This window comes from Paramormyrops kingsleyae, chromosome 7 (assembly GCF_048594095.1).
Source record: "Paramormyrops kingsleyae isolate MSU_618 chromosome 7, PKINGS_0.4, whole genome shotgun sequence".
In the NCBI taxonomy this organism is placed as follows: domain Eukaryota; kingdom Metazoa; phylum Chordata; class Actinopteri; order Osteoglossiformes; family Mormyridae; genus Paramormyrops; species Paramormyrops kingsleyae.
Window position 1 is genome coordinate 17,627,883 of NC_132803.1, and position 19,865 is coordinate 17,647,747.

The 19,865-nt window shown below is 42.5% G+C and overlaps 2 protein-coding genes across 2 annotated transcripts in view; one reads left to right on the plus strand and one right to left on the minus strand.

The window, feature by feature from the left end:
• tbca (tubulin cofactor a) overlaps positions 1-19,865 on the minus strand; it is a 221,537-nt gene that overhangs the window by 120,748 nt on the left and 80,924 nt on the right. The gene's annotated exons all lie outside the window — the stretch shown is intronic.
• The window catches only part of pde8b (phosphodiesterase 8B), a 56,839-nt gene that overhangs the window by 26,230 nt on the left and 10,744 nt on the right, over positions 1-19,865 (plus strand). The window contains exons 4-17 of the mRNA XM_023823202.2: positions 6,048-6,238; positions 6,668-6,727; positions 7,075-7,132; positions 8,237-8,325; positions 8,800-8,878; positions 8,988-9,128; positions 9,452-9,540; positions 9,755-9,809; positions 15,327-15,378; positions 15,530-15,607; positions 16,727-16,803; positions 18,580-18,744; positions 18,996-19,041; positions 19,472-19,601. Of these exons, the coding sequence (XP_023678970.1) occupies positions 6,048-6,238; positions 6,668-6,727; positions 7,075-7,132; positions 8,237-8,325; positions 8,800-8,878; positions 8,988-9,128; positions 9,452-9,540; positions 9,755-9,809; positions 15,327-15,378; positions 15,530-15,607; positions 16,727-16,803; positions 18,580-18,744; positions 18,996-19,041; positions 19,472-19,601 (1,310 nt within the window). The remainder of the gene's footprint in view (positions 1-6,047; positions 6,239-6,667; positions 6,728-7,074; positions 7,133-8,236; positions 8,326-8,799; positions 8,879-8,987; positions 9,129-9,451; positions 9,541-9,754; positions 9,810-15,326; positions 15,379-15,529; positions 15,608-16,726; positions 16,804-18,579; positions 18,745-18,995; positions 19,042-19,471; positions 19,602-19,865) is intronic.

A 19,865-nucleotide genomic window follows, 5' to 3' on the forward strand; every position in this document is an offset into this window, starting at 1 on the left:
CTTGGGACGCTTGCTTAATTCTGTAACAGTGTTGCAAGTTTACTGGTTTCATAACAAAACTCCATTGTCAAGTAATGTTTAACATATCATAGACATTAACATTTTACACAGGCATTTTCTTTTTATTAAGTGCCATGATTTTTTTGCCTGACTTATTCATTTCTGTTTTTGCCATTTTGCTATTAATTGCAGTTGTAGTCATTGGCTCCCAAAGAGATACTAAACACAAATGTTTTATGTTATTGCGATGATGTGACCAATTAAAAAGCACCCAATAAGATTGCTTGTCAATGAACTTTTTAACTCGGAAAACAGCTTTTTTAAAGCTATAATTTGGGTTTGAAGTTATTACTACTTTAAATTTATGTTTTACGGAGAACTACTGATTATTTCTAATATGATATATTTTTGTAAACAAAAGAATAAAGTAATGATTTTGTTATAAAATGAGTAAATTTGCGATATGTTTACTGAACTAAACAAGTATCCCAATTTTCTTTAAGTTCTGTGTAGTAAAACGTTTTCTGTGGAAGTGGTTTTTGTTTTGGAGGATATTGGAAGATGACCTAATGTAAAACGGGAGTGCATTTCAAAGCTCGCGAGCGGCTATTGAAAACATACAACATACCTATGAAAGTGCTTTTGATTTGAATACATTTCTGAAAAAGGTGCTTTTCACTGGCTCAGCTGGTGTAGCCGTACAGGTATTTTTTCTGCAACTTGCATTTCCAACAGTCCCCTTGAATTACATCTCTGAAAGTGTGAAGAGTCCACAGTCATTAACCAGCCATGTTCTGCTTTGTTTGGATGCTTAGACTGGAAGTGGCAGTGGACGTACACTAGCCATGTTATGGTTTGCATCCATAAACTGCTCTCAGATTTGTCACATCCTGCAGTCAGAACAGAGAAATTTTAACAGGCAGATAAATTAGTGCAGGTTGGACATGATGAATCAAAGTTAGTGCGCTGTGCAGCCTTTTGTTTGGAATGTGTTTGGAATACCAAAGTACAGAGTAAAAACATCCCAATGATACAGGTAGTGCATGAACAGTTACACATATACCCAGAACTCTGGACCTTTAAGCAGATAAGTTGTCAGCTCTCATCCCCGTAAATAATGTCCTTATAACTTTCCCATGTTTGGTAACTTTCAGATGTGTCCAGTGTAAAGATCCCCATATTTGAAATGTAGAGCAGTGTAATACAAATCTATCTTTGACACCACAGGTGTCTTGCATTGCAATATTTCTGCCCTGGAAATGTTTTTTTAAGGAGTACTTATCCTGCTACCCCCAAGAAGGGCGTGAAATCTTCCTATCTTAACAAATCTTAAGTTTGTCCATGAAATGATTTTGCTTCCCTTCTGGTCTCCTTCAGATCTTCATAGCATGCTCCTGTCATTTTTTGAGAGTTGACGTTTCTTCTCTGCTCTCCCAGAATGCTGTTCCCCACCACAGCGCAGAGGCCTCAGAGTTCTCAGTTCTCAGAGTGGCTCCTGGCGTCCCCAGGTGGCCCTGTCCGTCAGCGCAGGCCGCCAGGCGGTGGGGGCTCTCGCACCGGCTGCTCTGTCCGCCGCCATCACAGCTGTGTAGAATTTCACAGTAGAGTTCTATTGGCTGCGAGGTGCCGAGTGGATAAAAGCGTGTTGACCTTTCGCAGACAGCCGCAAATATTAGGTCACCCCCCCACCACCACTACCACTACCTCTATATGCATTACCACCCCCCCTGCCCCCGAGTCTTGTGGTCATGACAGCCCATCTTGCAAGCCCAGTCGGTGAGCTTTGAACCTTTCCTGGCTTTGAGCTCTCCCTACAAGCAAAATCGCCTCTTGGGGCTGAGGAACAACCGGGAATTCAGAGGCGTAACCTAGGTGATTGAGAACGTGAACAAGCCGCTTTACCCAGTATGGAAATTAGACAAAAGTTTTCCACATTGTTCAATTCTAAAAATACACATTTTGAGTGCTAGTCAAAGGATAGCTGGAATGATTCTGAAATCCATATATGAATCAACAGAATTTAACCGAAACAGTGCCTTGTGAAATACTCATTTTCAGTTGACACTTATAAGGTCCAGGGTGTTTTCTGGAATGAAAACCGCTTGCTACAGTGAATTCCCACTTCTGCTTTTCCTCATGCTGACCTTATTTTGGGCATGTTGCCCCTTCCCCTTAGCTTCCTTATCCAGGGATATTTGGATGCTGCGACATGATAGTCAGCCCGCTTGGTGATACCGGGCAACAACCCACTGCCTTAATACAGTTTTTGCCTTCCTTAATATTAGCATCTGCTCTGAGTTAAAAAGAGGTGCTTTTTTTCTCTTTTGAGTGGTATTATTACCTACAAACCTCTACTTGTGTACATTTGACTTGCATAAATTTGGACTTGCGTAAAAAATCCCTGACAGACACATTATTTATGGATAGCTCTTATGCAAAGCATCTAAAGTCCATTATGCACAAGTTGGCATAACCAGACAAGGCAGGCAGCTGCATCTTCCCAGTTCTCGCATGTCTGACATTTACTAGAGAACAAATGCTTGGACTAGGCTAGGTTAGGTTAGGGAAGCCCAAGCCTGTGTTTCCAACCTGGTTCTCGGGGACCCCCAGACAGTCCATGTTTTTGCTCCCTCCCTGCTCCTGGGTAGGAGCAAAACCATGGACTGGCTGGGGATCCTTAAGGACTGGGTTGGGAAATACTGGGCTAGGCTATGCTGAATGGTGGGGAGGAGGGGGAATCTCCATCTACCCATCCATCTCCTACCGCTTTTTCGGGTCGGCTCCTCATCTGGCTCCTCTCGATGCGGAGGAGCAGCGGCTCTACTCTGAGTCCCTCCCGAATGACTGAGCTTCTCACCCTATCTCTAAGGGAGAGCCCAGCCACCCTACGGAGGAAACCCATTTCGGCCACTTGCATTCGCAACCTCGTTCTTTCGGTCACTACCCACAGCTCATGACCATAGGTGAGGATCGGAACGCAGATCAACTGGTAAATCCAGAGCTTTGGCTTTCGGCTCAGCTCCTTCTTTACCATGACAGACCGATGCACCGCCTGCATCACTGCTGACACCGCACCGATCCGCCTGTCAATCTCTCGTTCCATCCTTCTCTCACTCGTGAACAAGACCCCGAGATACTTGGGGAAGGACTCCCTCTCCGACTCAGAGAGAGCACTCCACCCTTTTCCGGCTGAGGACCATGGTCTCGGATTTGGTGGTGCTGATTTTCATCCCAGCCGCTTCACACTTGGCTGCGAAACTGTTCCAGTGAGAGCCGAAGGTCACAGTCCAATGAAGCCAACAGAACCACATCATCTGCAAAAAGCAGAGACCCAATCCTGAGGAAACCAAACCGGACACCCTCAATGCCCTGGCTGCGCCTAGAAATTCTGTCCATAAAAGATATGAACAGAATCGGTGCCAATGGGCAGCCCTGGTGGAGTCCAACCCTCACTGGAAACGAGTCTGACTGACTGCCGACAATGAGATCCAAGCTCTGACACTGGTCGTACAGAGATCGAACAGCTCTTATAAGGAAGCCCGGCACCCCATACTCCCTGAGCACTCCCCACAGGACTCCCCGAGGGACACGGTCGAATGCCTTCTCCAAGTCCACAGAGCACATGTAGACTGGTTGGGCAAACTCCCACGCATCCTCTAGGACCCTGCGGAGAGTATAGAGCTGGTCCACTGTTCCATGGCCAGGGCGAAAACCACACTGCTTCTCCTGAAACCGAGGTTCGACAATCCGACGGACCCTCCTCTCCAGGACCCCCGAATAGTCCTTACCAGGGAGGCTGAGGAGTGTGATCCCCCTATAGTTGGAACACACTCTCCGGTCCCCCTTCTTGAAAAGGGGGACCACCACTCCGGTCTAGGGAGGCTACCCTCTCGGCCACCGCAGTAAACCCCAGTGCACAGGCGCCTAGCCAGGGGGCAATAAGTATGCCCACCCCCGCTCGGCGCCTCTCCCCGTGAGCAACTCCAGAGTGGAAGAGGGTCCAACTCCCCTTGAGGAGACTGGTTCCAGAGCCAAAGCCGTGTGTTAAGATGAGCCCGACTATATCTAGTTGGAACCTTACAACCTCGTGTACCAGCTCAGGCTCCTTCCCCGCCAGAGAGGTGATATCCCATGTCCCTAGAGCTAGCTTCAGCAGCCGAGGATCGGACCACCAACGTCCCCGCCTTCGGCCGCTGCCCAACTCACACTGTACCCGACCCCTATGGCCCCTCCTACAGGTGGTGAGCCCATTGGAGGGGGGACCCATGTGCCTTCTTTGGGCTGTGCCTGATCAGGCCCCATGGGTGCAATCCTGGCCACCAGGCGCTCGCCATTGAGCCCCACCACCAGGGCTCCGGGGGGACCCCAGTGACCCGCATCCAGGCAAGGGAAAATGTGAATCCATGGTGTTTCTCATCATAAGAGGTCTAATGAGCCGCACTTTGTCTGGTTCCTCACCCAGAACCTGTTTGCCTTAGCTCCTGGGATCATTAGAACACGCAAACCCCTCTCCCACGATAAGATGTCGGCTCCAGGAGAGGAAGGGGAATCTGACATACGTAAATTTTGACTTGCTAAAGTAATATTCAGGATTTTTTCTGTGGTAAATTTATTTTGAATTTGTGATATCAATTAAGTGTCAAATAGAAAACAATGACAACAGTAAAATCTGATCTGAATATATTATATTCTGATCTGAATATAAACGGTATATTGATTCTGTGAATTTATGTACAACTGTATGTGGTTGAGTAAATAAAGAACCATTGTATAAATAAATTAAGTAAAATAAGACATGTTTAAATAAACATACGTGTAATGAGCAGTGGCTTACATTTAGGCACTGTGTGGATGGACTCATGTTGTGCCTGTTGTGTGGATTGTGCCGTTCCAGCATCTACTCTAGTTTACACTGTCCATGTGCTTAGTTGAACTGGTGTCTCTAAACTGCTCTAGTGTGAATGTGTGCCGTGCAGTGAGTGGGCAGCCAGTTAGCCTTGGCTCATACCCAGTGATTCCTCCACACTCACCATAACAGTATTTGGGTAGGTGCTTAATGATGAATGGATGAATATATGAGTGTGAAATAACGCAATGTCACAGATTAGACTTAAAAACCTTTCAAATCTGTATCCCATCTGCTTTTTGTTTTTCCCTTTTCATTTCGAGCAGTTTTGGACAGAAGCCCGGAGATGAAAATGCACCCTCTATTTGATTAGCTTCTCACTTTTCACGGTCATCTATACAGAGGAATTCCCATAAGTTCTGTTAGCACGAGGGAAACATGTAGCTTTTGATCAGCTGGTAAACAGCTGGCTTTGCATAAACATGATTAAAGTCGCAGGTCTGCTGTGAGTTACAATGAAATAAAGATATGCTACCTCACTTTACGTGCATCTATCAACTCACTGAATGGGAGCTAGGCCTTCAGTCAGTAAAGAAGTGACCCTGCTGGAATATACTGTTATTGCCATGTACTTCCTACTGTGTATTACAGCATACAGTACGTCAAAGATTTAGTAATGCTTTACATTAACTGCACCTTCATAATGGATTCATAATGCATTTTGTAGAACATTCAGTGTACCTTCATAATGCATTTTGTAGAACATTCAGTGTACCTTCATAATGCATTTTGTAGAACATTCAGTGCACCTTCACTATGCATTCATAGAACATCCATAAGCAGCATGTAAGTATACCTTAATATCCTAATGTATCTTAACAGCTTTAATATACATTAATAACAAACATTGTATGATTATACAATTATAATGATTGTTTTTATCATATAATGTTATCATACACATATTTTCACCAATACTTCATCCAGTTTTCTTGACTGCAGTATATGGATTTAGCTGAAACCGGAAGACTAGCCTTGATAGAACAGAACACAAGGCAGGTCATGACAGACCATCCATTCGCTCATACTGTGTATTATAATAAACGCAAGTTTTTCAATGTGATGGTGGATGTGAGAAGATCTCAGCTGAATGACCGTTCCACTGACCTGCCCTCTAACCCCTGCCAACCCTGCCCCCCAGGTCCTGCTGGTTTTCACGAAGGAGGACAGCCAGAGTGATGCCTTCTGGTGGGCGTGCGACCGTGCCGGGTTCAAGTGCAACATTGCCCGCACCCCCGAATCTGCTGTCCAATGTTTTCTGGACAAGCAGCATGAGATCATCATTATCGACGCAAGGCGATCACATCACTTGGAGGCGGAAGCGGTTTGCAGGTGACATAAGAAATTTACAAACGAGAGGAGGCCATTCGGCCCATCAAGCTTGTTTGGGGAGAAACTAACTAATAGCTCAGAGTTGTTATTACATTAAAATACACATACACAAAAGAATACAAGTAGTCACATAATTGGTGGGGATTAATTCTGCAAATTGTGGAATGTGCAATAAGTGAATAAGTACATCTTGAGACCTACGTATCACAATAAGGACTCTTAGCATTCAGGTAAAACCAAATTTGTTAACTTATACATTTACATCCAGTACTTCTAGAAACAAGATTAGTGGAAGTTTGTGAGTGTGGGACGAGTGTGGCTCAGATAGCCAGACCAAATGGCAGGGCGGTCTGGGGAATACAATGCTGTGGTTTCCAACAGCACCGAATCTAGTTTCCTTTCACTACGTGATGTGTTTTTTTTCCTTAGGTCAATACGTGCTACCAGGCCCTCAGAACACACTGTCATTCTAGCTGTTGTGCCACAAATGTAAGTGGTGCTTGTGCTGAGACTTAGCAGCATAACTTTGCTTTCTTTCAAGTTAAATGAATAGCTCTTTCATGTAAAACCACTAGAAGAAAGGAGCGGCTATTCTGTAATAATACTGTATGTAGTGGTTTCTCTTTCTCAATGTTCGGCATGGTAGCTATTACACTAAATGTATTATGGTTTATTTTACATATCAGAGTGATGTGACTAATTTTTTTTTTAATATTTGATTATCGGTTGTGTACATTTTTCAGTTAATTTTTTTGATCAACAGATATAATTCTGATCAGGTCAGAATTGAACTCTAGTGACTTTTGTGCTACGTTTTTTTTTTTTTTGTGAATCAGACCCCAGGATCAGGAGGAGCCTTCAGTCCTTCCTCTGCTCAATGCAGGATTCAGCAGAGTGAGTTTAGGTGTCTCTTATCCCTCACACTCCCTTTGGCCTGTGCTGAGCGCGCTGTGCATAATGGATGATCCCTCCAACACTGTGAAATGCCCTGACATGAATGTGACCAACGGGGATGGCAGTGATTTTCTGCATTTGAGCTACAATGACAGACTTTTCCTTATTAAAGTAGTATTTAGTGTATCAGTGCATTGGCATATACAGGCTTTGTGCGCGTCTTAATCATACAGTAAATGTTTTACATAAAGTCCTAAAGTTTCATGAATGAAAGCTCTCAAAGGAAATGGGTATGGATGAAGGTCTAACTTAGACGTCAATATCATAAAATAAATGATCCAAAATAGCATTTAGTTGGATTTTTTTACCCAGAAAAAAATATCACAATTAATCCAAGATGAGGTCATTTTGGGTTCCCCAAACACAGGGGGATCTGAAAGGATTTTACAGAGCAAACATAGTCAAGGAAGTGAATATAGAGTTTGGTCTGTTCTACGTGCTGCTCGGGATTATGGGAGCTGCTTTTGTTTTTCATTCCAGTGAAGCCCATCTTTATGCTAGGTACAGCGCTACCAGCACTAACCTGGCAAGGAAACCTCAGTGCTTATAGGTCAATGTGTTTAAGGTTAGCCTAGCTAATCAAAACTAACCAGTTCCTCATTATGTAGTTATATAACGGTTGCATAAAATACATTACCCTTCACTGTTATTATTGTTGGCTTCTATTTCTTAGCCAGAGTAATTCGACACAATGCAGTAGTTTGAGGTTTAAGAGAAAAATTAAAACTTTTTAAAGCACTGTTATTGAATAAATCCAGACCATCTACGCATCTTTCAACCACTTATCGAGTGCAGGGTTATGGGAATAAATTATAAATCATTATCTGTAACTTAGAATCTTTAAGCCAAAAAACTGAGATGTTTTTGCTTTTACAATTTTTTTTATCAGATTTTTTGGGGTTTTGATTTTGGTATTGGGTTTAAACTGTTTGAACTGATACATATTATACTGTGAGGATCGCAGTCATCTGGTGTCAAGAGATCAACTCACATCTGGTATCACTCCGGGCCGTCTCCTCCTTTCCCTGTTGTTTTGTCTTCCAGAGGTTTCTCGAGAGCAGCAGTGTCTCGGCCTGCTACAACGAGCTTATCCAGATGGAGCGTGGAGAGGTGCGCTCACGGTTCAAGCTGAGGTAAATCAAGCTCATGGTCGCTACCATCAGAATATAGGCACAAACCTCTGAGACCTGGTCCCGAATAAGACGTACTGTACCGTGCAGGTTGTTTTGCGCTATTTAATGAGTATGCCGTATTGAATGCACTTCACCTCTTAGATTGTGATGTTAAGTGTACTATATGTTACTATATGTTGCACCGGGGCCATGGAGAAACGTTGTTTCAGCACTCTTTGTACATGTTTGAAGCTGCTGATGACAATAAAGTGACCTTGAACCTTGAGATTCAGTTTTGGCAACTGATATCACATTTAAAGGCTCTTTATTGCCTTCAGTTTAAGATTACTTAAAAATGTAGTTTAAAAACATATAGAATATGACAAATTTTAACTTGAGTTGTTACTTTTGTTTCTGATATTTAGCGGATCGTGTGCCAAAGGTTACTTTTCTGTGAAGTTTGTTGGATGTGTCTGACTGTACTTCTTGTCATAGGGCATGTAACTCACTCTTCACTGCTCTGGAAAACTGTCAGGAAGCAGTGGAGATCACCAGTGAAGACCACGTAATACAGGTATGGGGGCAGGAGAGCCGCTTAAGTCTCAGGGCTCTGAACATGCATAATAAGAGAGCCTGGCTGATTAATAAGTATGTTGTCACGGGGGGCATTTCATCTGTGACAGTATGTAAACCCAGCGTTCGAGCGGATGATGGGATACCAGCAAGGGGAGCTGATCGGGAAAGAGCTCACAGAGCTGCCAAAAAGTGACAAGAACCGCATTGACCTGCTGGACACCATCAACACCTGCATCAAGAAAGGAAAGGTCAGCATCTAGGAATGAACAGTGGAGATGCTTGTTGCATGTTCTTCATTTGCACCTTATTATTTGTATCCTGGTTTCATTTATGACTTGAGATCTGCTTTTTCGTGTTCATTAGCTATTTGGTCTTCACCATTGAAAGCTAGTACCTCCAGGAAAAAAAATGGAGAAAACTTACTCTGTTCCTGAACTTTGCTGGAATTAAGTCAGGAATCATCCACTCGGAATCAGTGGGAAGTAGAATGAGAGTCAGCTGGAAGTGGCCTCAGAAACAGAACGGTGAATATGTTTGTGTTGTTGAATGTATGCGTCTCCCTCCTGTGTAGGAATGGCAGGGTATTTACTACGCCAGGAGGAAATCTGGAGACAATATACAACAGCATGTTAAAATCACTCCTGTTATTGGACAGGGAGGGTAAGCCATGTTTTTCTTATAAAAGTCTATTATCTTTGTATTGTGTTTTTGATCAGTATGAATTATGATGAAATTTACAGAAAGATTTTTTTATTGTGACTCATTGCATGTCTTGCATTTTATGTCTTCTCAGTTAAATTTCACAATGATGAGACTTAAATCTCTAACCAGCCTTTATTGTGGTGATTGTTGTTTCCTGTTTTGTTCTTTTCAGAAAAATCCGACATATTGTTTCAATCAACAGACCTCATATTGACAACAACAAACAGGTGAGGCCATATATAATTCAGGTGAGGAGATTTTTTATTTTTCATTTTTTATTTGTCCACCTCTAATGCAATGTATATGTTGCCAAGGATCTCAAAATCCAGATGATCCAGCACCAGGAAGCCTGGATGCGCTTGAAACAGGACGTGTTATTGGGACACATGCATTATAAAAACACGCATTACTGCGTCTTTCGGTACAATGCTTTACTTGCATCATTAAGTCCACTAACTCTGCATGACTGCTGCATAGAGTAATGAATCTACTTGCCAGGTGTTTGTTCTTAACTTTAAAGCTGGGCTGTAGGCAAAGCCTGTTAAAATACCTTGGATCTGGCTCGCATTCCTGTCCAAATGTAAAAACATAATTACAAGTGTAATGAAATATGTGTATCTATTGCCCGAAAGAATCTCTGACCCCCAGCGCCCTCCCCCCCCCCCCCGTGATGGAAAAATAGGCAGCAGGGAAACTAACCAATAAACAAATAATTTCCTTGATTACATGCCAGTCAACTGATCCATCTTATTTCATTGTGCACAGTGCGTAATGCTAAATTAGTATGTAATGTTTTTTCAGAGACTGGTGTGGACAAAAAATGTTAATCTTGCCAACAGAGGCTTTGAACCATTTATTATAAGCTGGCGTTATTTCTCATTATATTTAGTTCCTTTAAATATAGCACCTTTCCGAACATAGTTGCCCTAAAGCACTTCATAAAATGTCAAATTACAGCGGTACTAATTGATGTGCAAAAGTTAAGGATCACAATAGTGAAAATTTATAATAATAATGAAAAAAGGCAGAAAGGAGTAGAAAAGCGGAAACAAAAGTCCATAGACTTATGAAGGAGAAGACCTGGGCGTCAAAGGTCAGCTGGGTGCTCAACCTCCCACGAGTAACAATATCCAAGTGCATTGGTCAGTTTGTATATTGATAAATTCATTTGGTTTTACTTTGCATTATTACAAAATCAACTTGTGCTTGCACAAGATAATAGTGAAAATAATCAGTGTACAGTTTCACATTCACAGTTTTTACAGTGAAGTATTTATGCTGTTCTAAGCATGTTAGATGTAATCTCTCGAAGAACAGGTGCCGTACTTTTGGGAATGGAGCTGAAGTGGTTCTGCCACGTCAATTAGCTCCCTGGCCGTCGTGTTTTTAATTAAGCGTGATCCCAACTGATGCTGCATACAGTACATTGCTAAAAAGAATAAGTAGGGCTGTTTGTACAAGTGTGGAGCTGCACTGCGGTGAATGGCCACGCCTGGCCCCTGCTATCCTGCACGAGTACATGCCGCTCCCGTCTCACTGGCACATGGATGCCAGTTACTCCTCCAGTTATCGTCATTGTCCTTTTTAAAAATCTCAAAATGGTACATTAGCTTTCTGATTCATGCTGGTGCTTAATATGCGCCTGTTTTTTAAAATTCTGTCGAAGGTGAAAATGAATAAATACAGAGGGCGAAGGGGAGGGGAGGTTAGTTATGATGCTACTTCATATTTTAGTACAAGCAATTTTTAAATGCAGTTATAATAACGTCAAGGTGACCAGCTGCAGAGCCAGTGCAGGTTTGACCTTCCTGTCCAGGATGAAAAAGATTTATTATCTGTAGTAGACAAAAATCAATGTCAGATAAGCATTTTATCTTTTTTGTCAGAATTATGTAAGTGCTTTGTGTAATTACGCTATTCTGAGATACTGATTTTTAGTCCACTTTGCATGAGCATCTGAAATGATCTGTTTTCTCTCAGGGAGCATTAATTAAATCTCTATACCATCATGCGTCACTTTATAAAATGGGGATACGTTCTGAGAAATGTGTCGTTAGGTGATTTTGTCGTTGTGAGAACATCATAGAGTGTACTTGCACAAGCGTAGATGGTGTAGCCTACTACACAGCCAGGGAAGCCAGCAACTTACATGATACTCAGGGGTCCACACTAATCAAACGAGGGGTTGCCAACTCTCACACATCTGGCATGATACTCACGCTTTTTCAGGTCCCCACAAAGATATGTTAATCCAGTCAGAAAATGAAAAATGCCAAAAGTCTCATATTTTGTTTGGTTATTGATAGGTAAGGTTAGGGCGGGTAGGGATTAAGGTCATCATGTTGGGATTAGAGTTTTCCCCATAGAAATTAATGGAGAGTCCCCACAAAGATATAATTACAAACCTGTGTGTGTAGGAGTAGTAGTTTCGAAGACTTGCCAATGTGATTCCGCTTTCCTGCTTCCCACCTTGAAATGCTGAGAGGATGCTGCTGTCATTGGAGCTTTGACATCATGTTTTACTTCAGATGTCTGCCAGTAGCTTCTCTTCACTCACACTGCAGCTCTCTGCAGAGGCAGACCTTTCACTTCCGGTTATACTTCTAGTGATGGCGGTGGATTTGTCAGCTGGCGGCTTCTCTGTCAAGACAGAGTGATGAGATTTGAGGGGCAGGTGTCAGTCATGCAGGAGTGGCCCCAGCAATAGGAGATTCTTGTTGAGTTTGGTTTTCGGGGGAGTATGGATGGCTATGGCGGGTTTGTAATTAACAACGAAAGGATTTTCAGAGCAGCCTTAACAGGTGGACTGGCTGCCCGTAGGACTTATCTCCTGCCTGTTCTTCCAGGGATTGGCTCCTGGCCCTCGTTACCCTGTAACCCATAAGCAATCAGGGGCAAAATATGGAACGGGACTTCCTTGCATGTCACACCTCTGAAGTCTCATCTGTGATAACTATGCAGAGGGATACTTTCACACTTATGTGACAGCGAAGGCCTTACAGGAAAGGGAGCTGTCCTGCCCATCTTTTCCAGGGCAAAAATATCTTGTGTATCATGGCTGGACCTCTGTCTGGCACATCGTCTGCTTGGCGAAAATGCTTTTTGGCTGCCACATGGCGCTGTTGACGTTATAGAGTCATTGTTGAAATAACGTGATGACTGAAAGATGAATGTGGTGACATTTACTTTTGTTGCCACTTTCTTGAGAGAATCATGGCCTCACTTCACAATCAAATAAATATGGTTTTCTACAATGGGCCTGAAAAAGAAAGTTCTGCAATTACACGCATTTCTAAAATGCACGTTAGCTAACTGAGGGCAGTATATGGCTTAGTGGGTTAGGCTGCTGCACCTATGATCAGTTGGTCACCAGTTCAAATCCCAAAGCTGGCTGAATGGTGTCACTGTTGGACCCTCAAGCAAGGCCCCTAACTTCCAGTTGCCTCAGGCACTGTCTAACCCTGCTTTCTCAAAATCATAGTTCACATTGACTAAGCATACCTGTTAAGTAAATAAAATGGGTAACACTTTACTTGACTGGGCACAAATCCTTAGCAATAACTCAGTTACTGCTGAAGTACAAATCATGAACAAATATAGTTGCTACTTAAGATACATCACGATTCATTAATGATGAACAAACATGACAGTATTTTACTTGAGTTATTCATTACTTGTTCCTTCAGTAGTTCACAAAGGTTTGCAGAATTAGATAAAGTAACTGCTTAAGATAAAACCTGTCATGATTCATTATTGATGAATAACATGAGATCGGTATGTAACTAAGCCTTAGTTTGTGGTTAATTAATACATAAGTAATATTATAATACTACATTATTTGTGCCCCGTTAAGTCAAGTGTTATCATATAATGTAAATAGAGGACTGGCAAATAGGGGAAATACTGTATGTCAGCATAGGGCAAATCTCTCATTGGCTTATTGGCATCTTGATCCTAGATGTGTTTGCTTTCTCTAGCAGAGTAACACGCTTGAACACGCCGGTTCATGGTGGAATGCATTTGATACTCAATTACTTACTTAGTCAAAAAGTGCTTTGTTTTGAAGTGCTCATTTTTACAGCAGTAACGAAAACCTGATTTGCCAACAAAATGTGTCTGTATCTATTAAAAAGCCCAATCTGGCCCAGATTTAAAAGGAAAAGAGCCAAAACGTACCAGTACACCAATTCCTTTCACTATTTCAGTGGTATATAACTAATATTCTTTTCATGTTATGATCTGATGACCATCTCAGTTGCCCAGTCTCCGATGAATTTATATAGTATCACAAAATATAATATTGTGCAAGGATATACAGCTCTGGAAAAAAATTAAAGAAGTTACACTGCGTGGTAGGCTGCAACCAGGCTCAAAGTTTTTAAAGGTTTTAAAGGTGAAGCAGGAGACACTGTCAGTGACCAAAGACCAGCCAGGTTAAGGGTAGAAGCAATTTTCTATAACCATCAACAGTGCCTCATAAATTGGAGGATGACCTCAAGTGACCTTCAATAAGAATGGGCAACATTAAGTGGTATGAAGTGCACAGCTAGGACAATTCATATCAGACTCCTAGAAGCAGGACTGAAGACCCATAAAGCAAGGAAGAAGCCCTTCATTAATGAGAAGCAGGGAAGAGCCAGGCAGGAGTTTACAAAAAAATGTAAATTTTACACAGGTGCATATCCATATTGAGAAATAAGTGAAACTGAAAATTGTGCTGTGGTCTCTTAATTTTTTCCAGTTCAGTAGAATTCAGAATTAGAATTTAGAATTAAGTGATCAGTGGTCATTGTTGACACACCACAGCACACAGTGCACAACAACGAAATGTGTCCTCTGCATTTAACCCATATGTGACATCGTACTCCATGCTGGTCAGGGATTCGAACCTGCAATCTTTCAATTATAAGTGCGCTTCCCTAACCTCGAAGAATTTAATAAAATTTAAATGGCCTTTAATAGGAAACGGTTTCCCATTCCTGGTATAGATGCTACTCGATTTGGTGACGGGATGGCGTGATGCCAAGGCTCTCTAAATATGTCTCTTTAAAGACATATTTAGTCAGTGATTCCATAATTGTGAGGGGGTCGTATTTCATTTTTTCAACTCATGAACCTCTCAACCAAGAAAGAGAAGAGCTTCCACATAATGATGCTATACTCGCCCGTTACAGCCATAGTTTTTGGATAGACCTCTAAACATCTGATTTGATTCATTACTAAATATAAACAAATAAGTAAAATATTCTGCCAGCACAGAATACCAAAAGCTGATCTGTTTCACTAAGCTTAGTCTTGTTCTGTTTTTTGAGGTGTGTTTGCTCTGCTCCAAAAGTGCTTGCTACGGAAATATGAAATTTGCCTGGTAATTTGAAATAATTTTTTTCCTGGTGGCCTTTCACACTGAATTCATTGTTATTATGATACTACAGACGCTCCTCTACTTACGAACTTTCAACTTGCAACCTTTCAGACATACAAACGAAGAGGTCTGTAAGTCCAAATTGTGTTCATTGGGCACCAATTCCGCCTAGTACGACTTCTGGCCGCTGCCCCCCCCCCACACAGCACAATACGAACAATGCGTACTCCCAGCATCCTAGTTCTTCGTACTTGCGTATATCCTTGAAATGATGTTGAATAACGACTTTACGGCTGTTCGGAACGTATCTCATTCGAAGTAGAGGAGCGTCTGTATATGTTATAATTTATTATTTGCAATAATAGTGTCTCTGTCTTGGTAGGTACATAAGTTAAATCGAGATGAAAAACACAGTGGTGATAATTCTCAATCAGGTACAGACTTATTTATTTGTTTGTGTGGCTGTTTGTGTGTTAAATTATATGAAATAGAAGTCAGAACCAAGTTTAGCCAAGTGATCACTGTTTTGTCGTCATTGTTCCTGCAGAAAAGTCTTATGACCCAATGTCGTGTTTATTTTCCCAGAATCCCATTCATCACGTCACAAGGACCGTAGGAAAGAGTCTGTTGACGTCAGATCCATCAGCTCACGGAGTAGCGACGGTACGGCTGTCCTGGCACGACGGGATGGGATGGGGGGGGGGGTCATACAGTGATGGAGTCATTCTGAGGGTGTGAGTCAGACACACTGCTGCTGTAATTCAGTCAGATAAGTTCCCCCCCACCCCACTGACGCACCACCTGGTGCTATTTACAGGATCAGGGCTGAGAAGCTCCTTTCATTGGCTGCAGTCATCCTCCACTTTATGTGAGGAGAACATTGCAGCCAGATCATTCAGGTCTTGTTTTTCAGGATCTTTGATGCAAGCATCTACTGTAGGTTCTTGCCTCTTCAAATATTACTTACTCTACATTAATTACATTAAGAATGTATTGTCTGATGTTTAAATCCCGGGATTGCAAGAGTGATTTTACCATTAGGCCCTTAACCCCTAGTTGCTCCAGGCGTTGTCTGAAGATGCTTTCTCCAAAAAAGAAAAAAAATGAACATTGCTTTGGATAAAAGCATCATTGGTTTGATGACTCAGTGGGTAGCACTCTACCCTGGTGTGGGTAATCATTTCTCCTGCCGCAAGTTTCTGCTATGCCAAAAGTGTGTGTATGTACTTTGCAATGTAATGGCATTCCATCCAGCGTGTACCCCAGCCCCTGCCCTGTGGTGGACTGGCATCCCGTCCAGGGTGTACCCCAGCCCCTGCCCTGTGGTGGACTGGCATCCCGTCCAGGGTGTACCCCAGCCCCTGCCCTGTGGTGGACTGGCATCCCGTCCAGGGTGTACCCCAGCCCCTGCCCTGTGGTGGACTGGCATCCCGTCCAGGGTGTACCCCAGCCTTATGCCCTGTGATGGACTGGCATCCCTATCAGGGTGTACCCCAGCCCCGTGCCCTATGTGGACTGGCATCCCTATCAGGGTGTACCCCTGCCTTATGCCCTATGATGGACTGGCATCCCTATCAGGGTGTACCCCAGCCTTATGCCCTCTCCTGCCTGGGACAGGCTCCCTTGACCCTGACAATGATAAACGGCTGGAAGATGAATGTGGAATCATAGCCTAGTTTCATTCCTGCTGTGTCTGCAATGGGGGAGCAGCAATGCTTCCTCACACCTCCAGGGTTCTAATGTTTTCTAATGTTCTTTGTATTTTTACCTTTTAATTCCCAGCCCCGAGTTTGCAGAACCGCAGATACTCATCCATGGCCAGAATTCATTCCATGACTATTGAGGCTCCAATCACAAAGGTAAACCCGTTCATAAAACCTGAAAATACTAATATTCAGGGGCTGGATATATTACAATGTATTAATAACAGAGATCTGATAAGGAGTAGCATGACCCGTTGCCTTCAGAACAGCTTAATCCCTCCTTGAAATGGTATCATACATGTCCAGAACTGGACCATTCTTCACATTTTGTGTTCCAGAACTCGCTGTACAGACTCAGTGGTGCTAAAATCAGATGTTTAAAGCAGTTTATGTAAGGGTATTATCATTTTGGAATTTGGAAATGTCATGAGGTATCAGCACCATGGTACACCTGGTCTTAGAAGATGGTTTCATTGCTCCTTGGCAGGAGCACGTGAGGTGTAATGTAAATCTTTATGGATGTAGGACCATATCCATAGCGTGTTCCTTACGCCTGGTCATGCATCACTGTGCGTTGGCTCTGTCTGTCCCTGTCAACGAGCCTCAACTTGTAGCCACTGTTCCTCTGCAGCTGGTCTTTGTTCAGCAAAACCCATCATGATTTTTGAGACTCTTGATCTTGACACATTAATTACAGAACTTTTGTGTCTGCAGTCCCCGCACTGACTTTGTACTTCTTGGAACTCTGTTGCCTCCTGCTGCTGTGAAAAGTTGCATATTACACTGCAGACTGTCAGGCCTCTTTTACAGCTGACACATGCAGCTGATTGGCAGACTCACCTTTGTACTGTAGCTTCATTTGTAATTATGACTTGGTTACTTTAAAGTTTCAAAGTCCTTTTACAGGTGGTTTCTTTATTTTGTTCACTTCCTATAGCTCTGTTTTTTTCCCAGTGATAAGGAATCCCAACTTTTTCTGTGGTCTTTGGGTAGGGAACACACTTTCATTGACTGGGGCATGATCACACATTTCATTCAATATCATAAACTTAATTCATGGCAAATAAATTATTTCTTATATATTTGTTTTGGCATTACACTCATCTTAATTTTAATGTATATTGTAAATATGTCAGATTTATGTTAAGTTTGTAATCTGACGTCAAAGTGTAGACATTGCAAAATGCAGTTTAAGTACATAGTAAGCAATGGTACCAGTTTGTTTTGATCCCAGATATCCCTGATAACCAAAGTCTTACGTACAGGAAGATGACTAAATGGTGTAGTTAAATAAAAAGTAGATAAATAAATAAGAAAAAGCTAACTCATGTCACTATTTCTGGTCTCCTTCCATTGAATATGTAGGAGCTCTCGTGTATGCATGAGCCATTCACACCTGGCCACATGCCCCCCCCCCCTTTTATGGCGCTGATGAGGATCGCGTTTCACCGTTTCGCTGCTCATCAAATTCCCATGCGAATGCGTTTTGAATACGCGCTAATGCGGCTATTTAGAATGTGAATAGCAATCTTCGGGTGACAGCGGTACTACACACCCCCGATGCAGGTAAAACAAAGTAAGGTGACATGGTTTACTTTTTTACCTATTTAACCTAATTTTAAAAACTTTAATGCTTCCGACAATGGACGTTTTGAAAAGAAGACAGATTACGGATTTAGTCAGCGTTTTTTTCATGGTTCTACATAAAGATTTAAGTAAGATATAAACTGAAACAGACGCGAAAAGTACGCTGCGTCACCGACAATGCACTCGTCCCCAGAGGGTTAAACTGCCATCCATTGCAAAGGCCTCCAAAAACTGAGAATCCCGCCTCCCACCTGCATTGACATCATCTTACTGCTTATGGCGACAAACCGTGAGGCCTGACAGCTCCATCTGAGTGCCAGCTCTGTGCTTACGTCCACTGGGCAGGTGATCAACATCATCAACGCAGCCCAGGAGAACAGCCCCGTGACTGTTGCCGAGGCCCTGGACCGGGTTCTAGAGATACTCAGGACCACTGAGCTTTATTCACCACAGCTGGCCTCCAAAGAGGATGACCCCCACACCAACGACCTAGTGGGGGGTCTTATGAGTGTGAGTGGAATTAGCCGAAAATAGGCGGCTAAAAACAGAAGCATGACACATTACCCATGCATTCAGTTTGCATTAGCCTTCAGTATTTTTGTAATAACTTGTATAATTATTTTGATAATCTCTGCATGTTTATTTGTAGTCTGTAACATACAAATAGTAGGTTATGTAATGTAATGTAATGTGCTATACAGCCCAAGGACATTGCCTGTCTATGTATTTATAGTGAAGGACATTTATGTTTTATCTTGTAGGATGGTTTGCGAAGATTGTCTGGGAATGACTATGTATTTTCAAAAAGTAAGTTTAAAAGTAAATACAGACATTAATCTGTTGGTTAATGTTTAAAGATACTGAGACATTATATATTCATGTCTGATTGTCCTGTGAATGGAGTACAGGTTTAATAAAGCGTAATGCGCCTGGAAATGATCCAGATGTCATTAATTTCGGATGTGTTTTTATGTAATATCAGCGTCTCAGAGGCCAGTAATAATCTTTCCTTCAGTACTGAACAAGCTGTTACTGACATCTTGCTCACTGAAGGAGCAGATTGGTTTCAAAAACTTAATTATTCCCCAGACGATGTAGTGTTCCATTATCTCAGAAAGGAAAATACTTTAAATCGTTCCTGAAATCCATACTTAGCTGCGACGTTGTGCAGGAGAGTTTGGCATCTGATCCTCACACTCTCTTCTGCAGACTCTTAGATCTGTGTTTCCCATTGCAGACATAAGCCAGAGTCAGCTGGGCATGCCCGTCACCCTTAGTGACATACCCCCGTCCATTGCCAAAATACTCCATGACGAGGATCGTTGGGAGTTCAACATCTTGGAGCTGGAGGCTGCAACACACAAGAGGTGAATGGCCAGGAAGGGGGAGGCAGGCCTGTTGTATGAAAACAAGTGTCCTTCATTAGCACTGTTAGGCTATTTTATGCACTGTAATCATGGGAGAGACAGAAAGTGTGTTGCTTACAGGCCAAGTGATTGGAGAGCAGGCTTTCCAGACAGACAGGAAGACTCGAAAGCTGCAAAACATTTAAAGTTGCAAAATGTATGCGTCATGATATTTTAGGCTTTAAGGGCAATGTAGAATTTGCTATATATTTCAGATGCATCAGA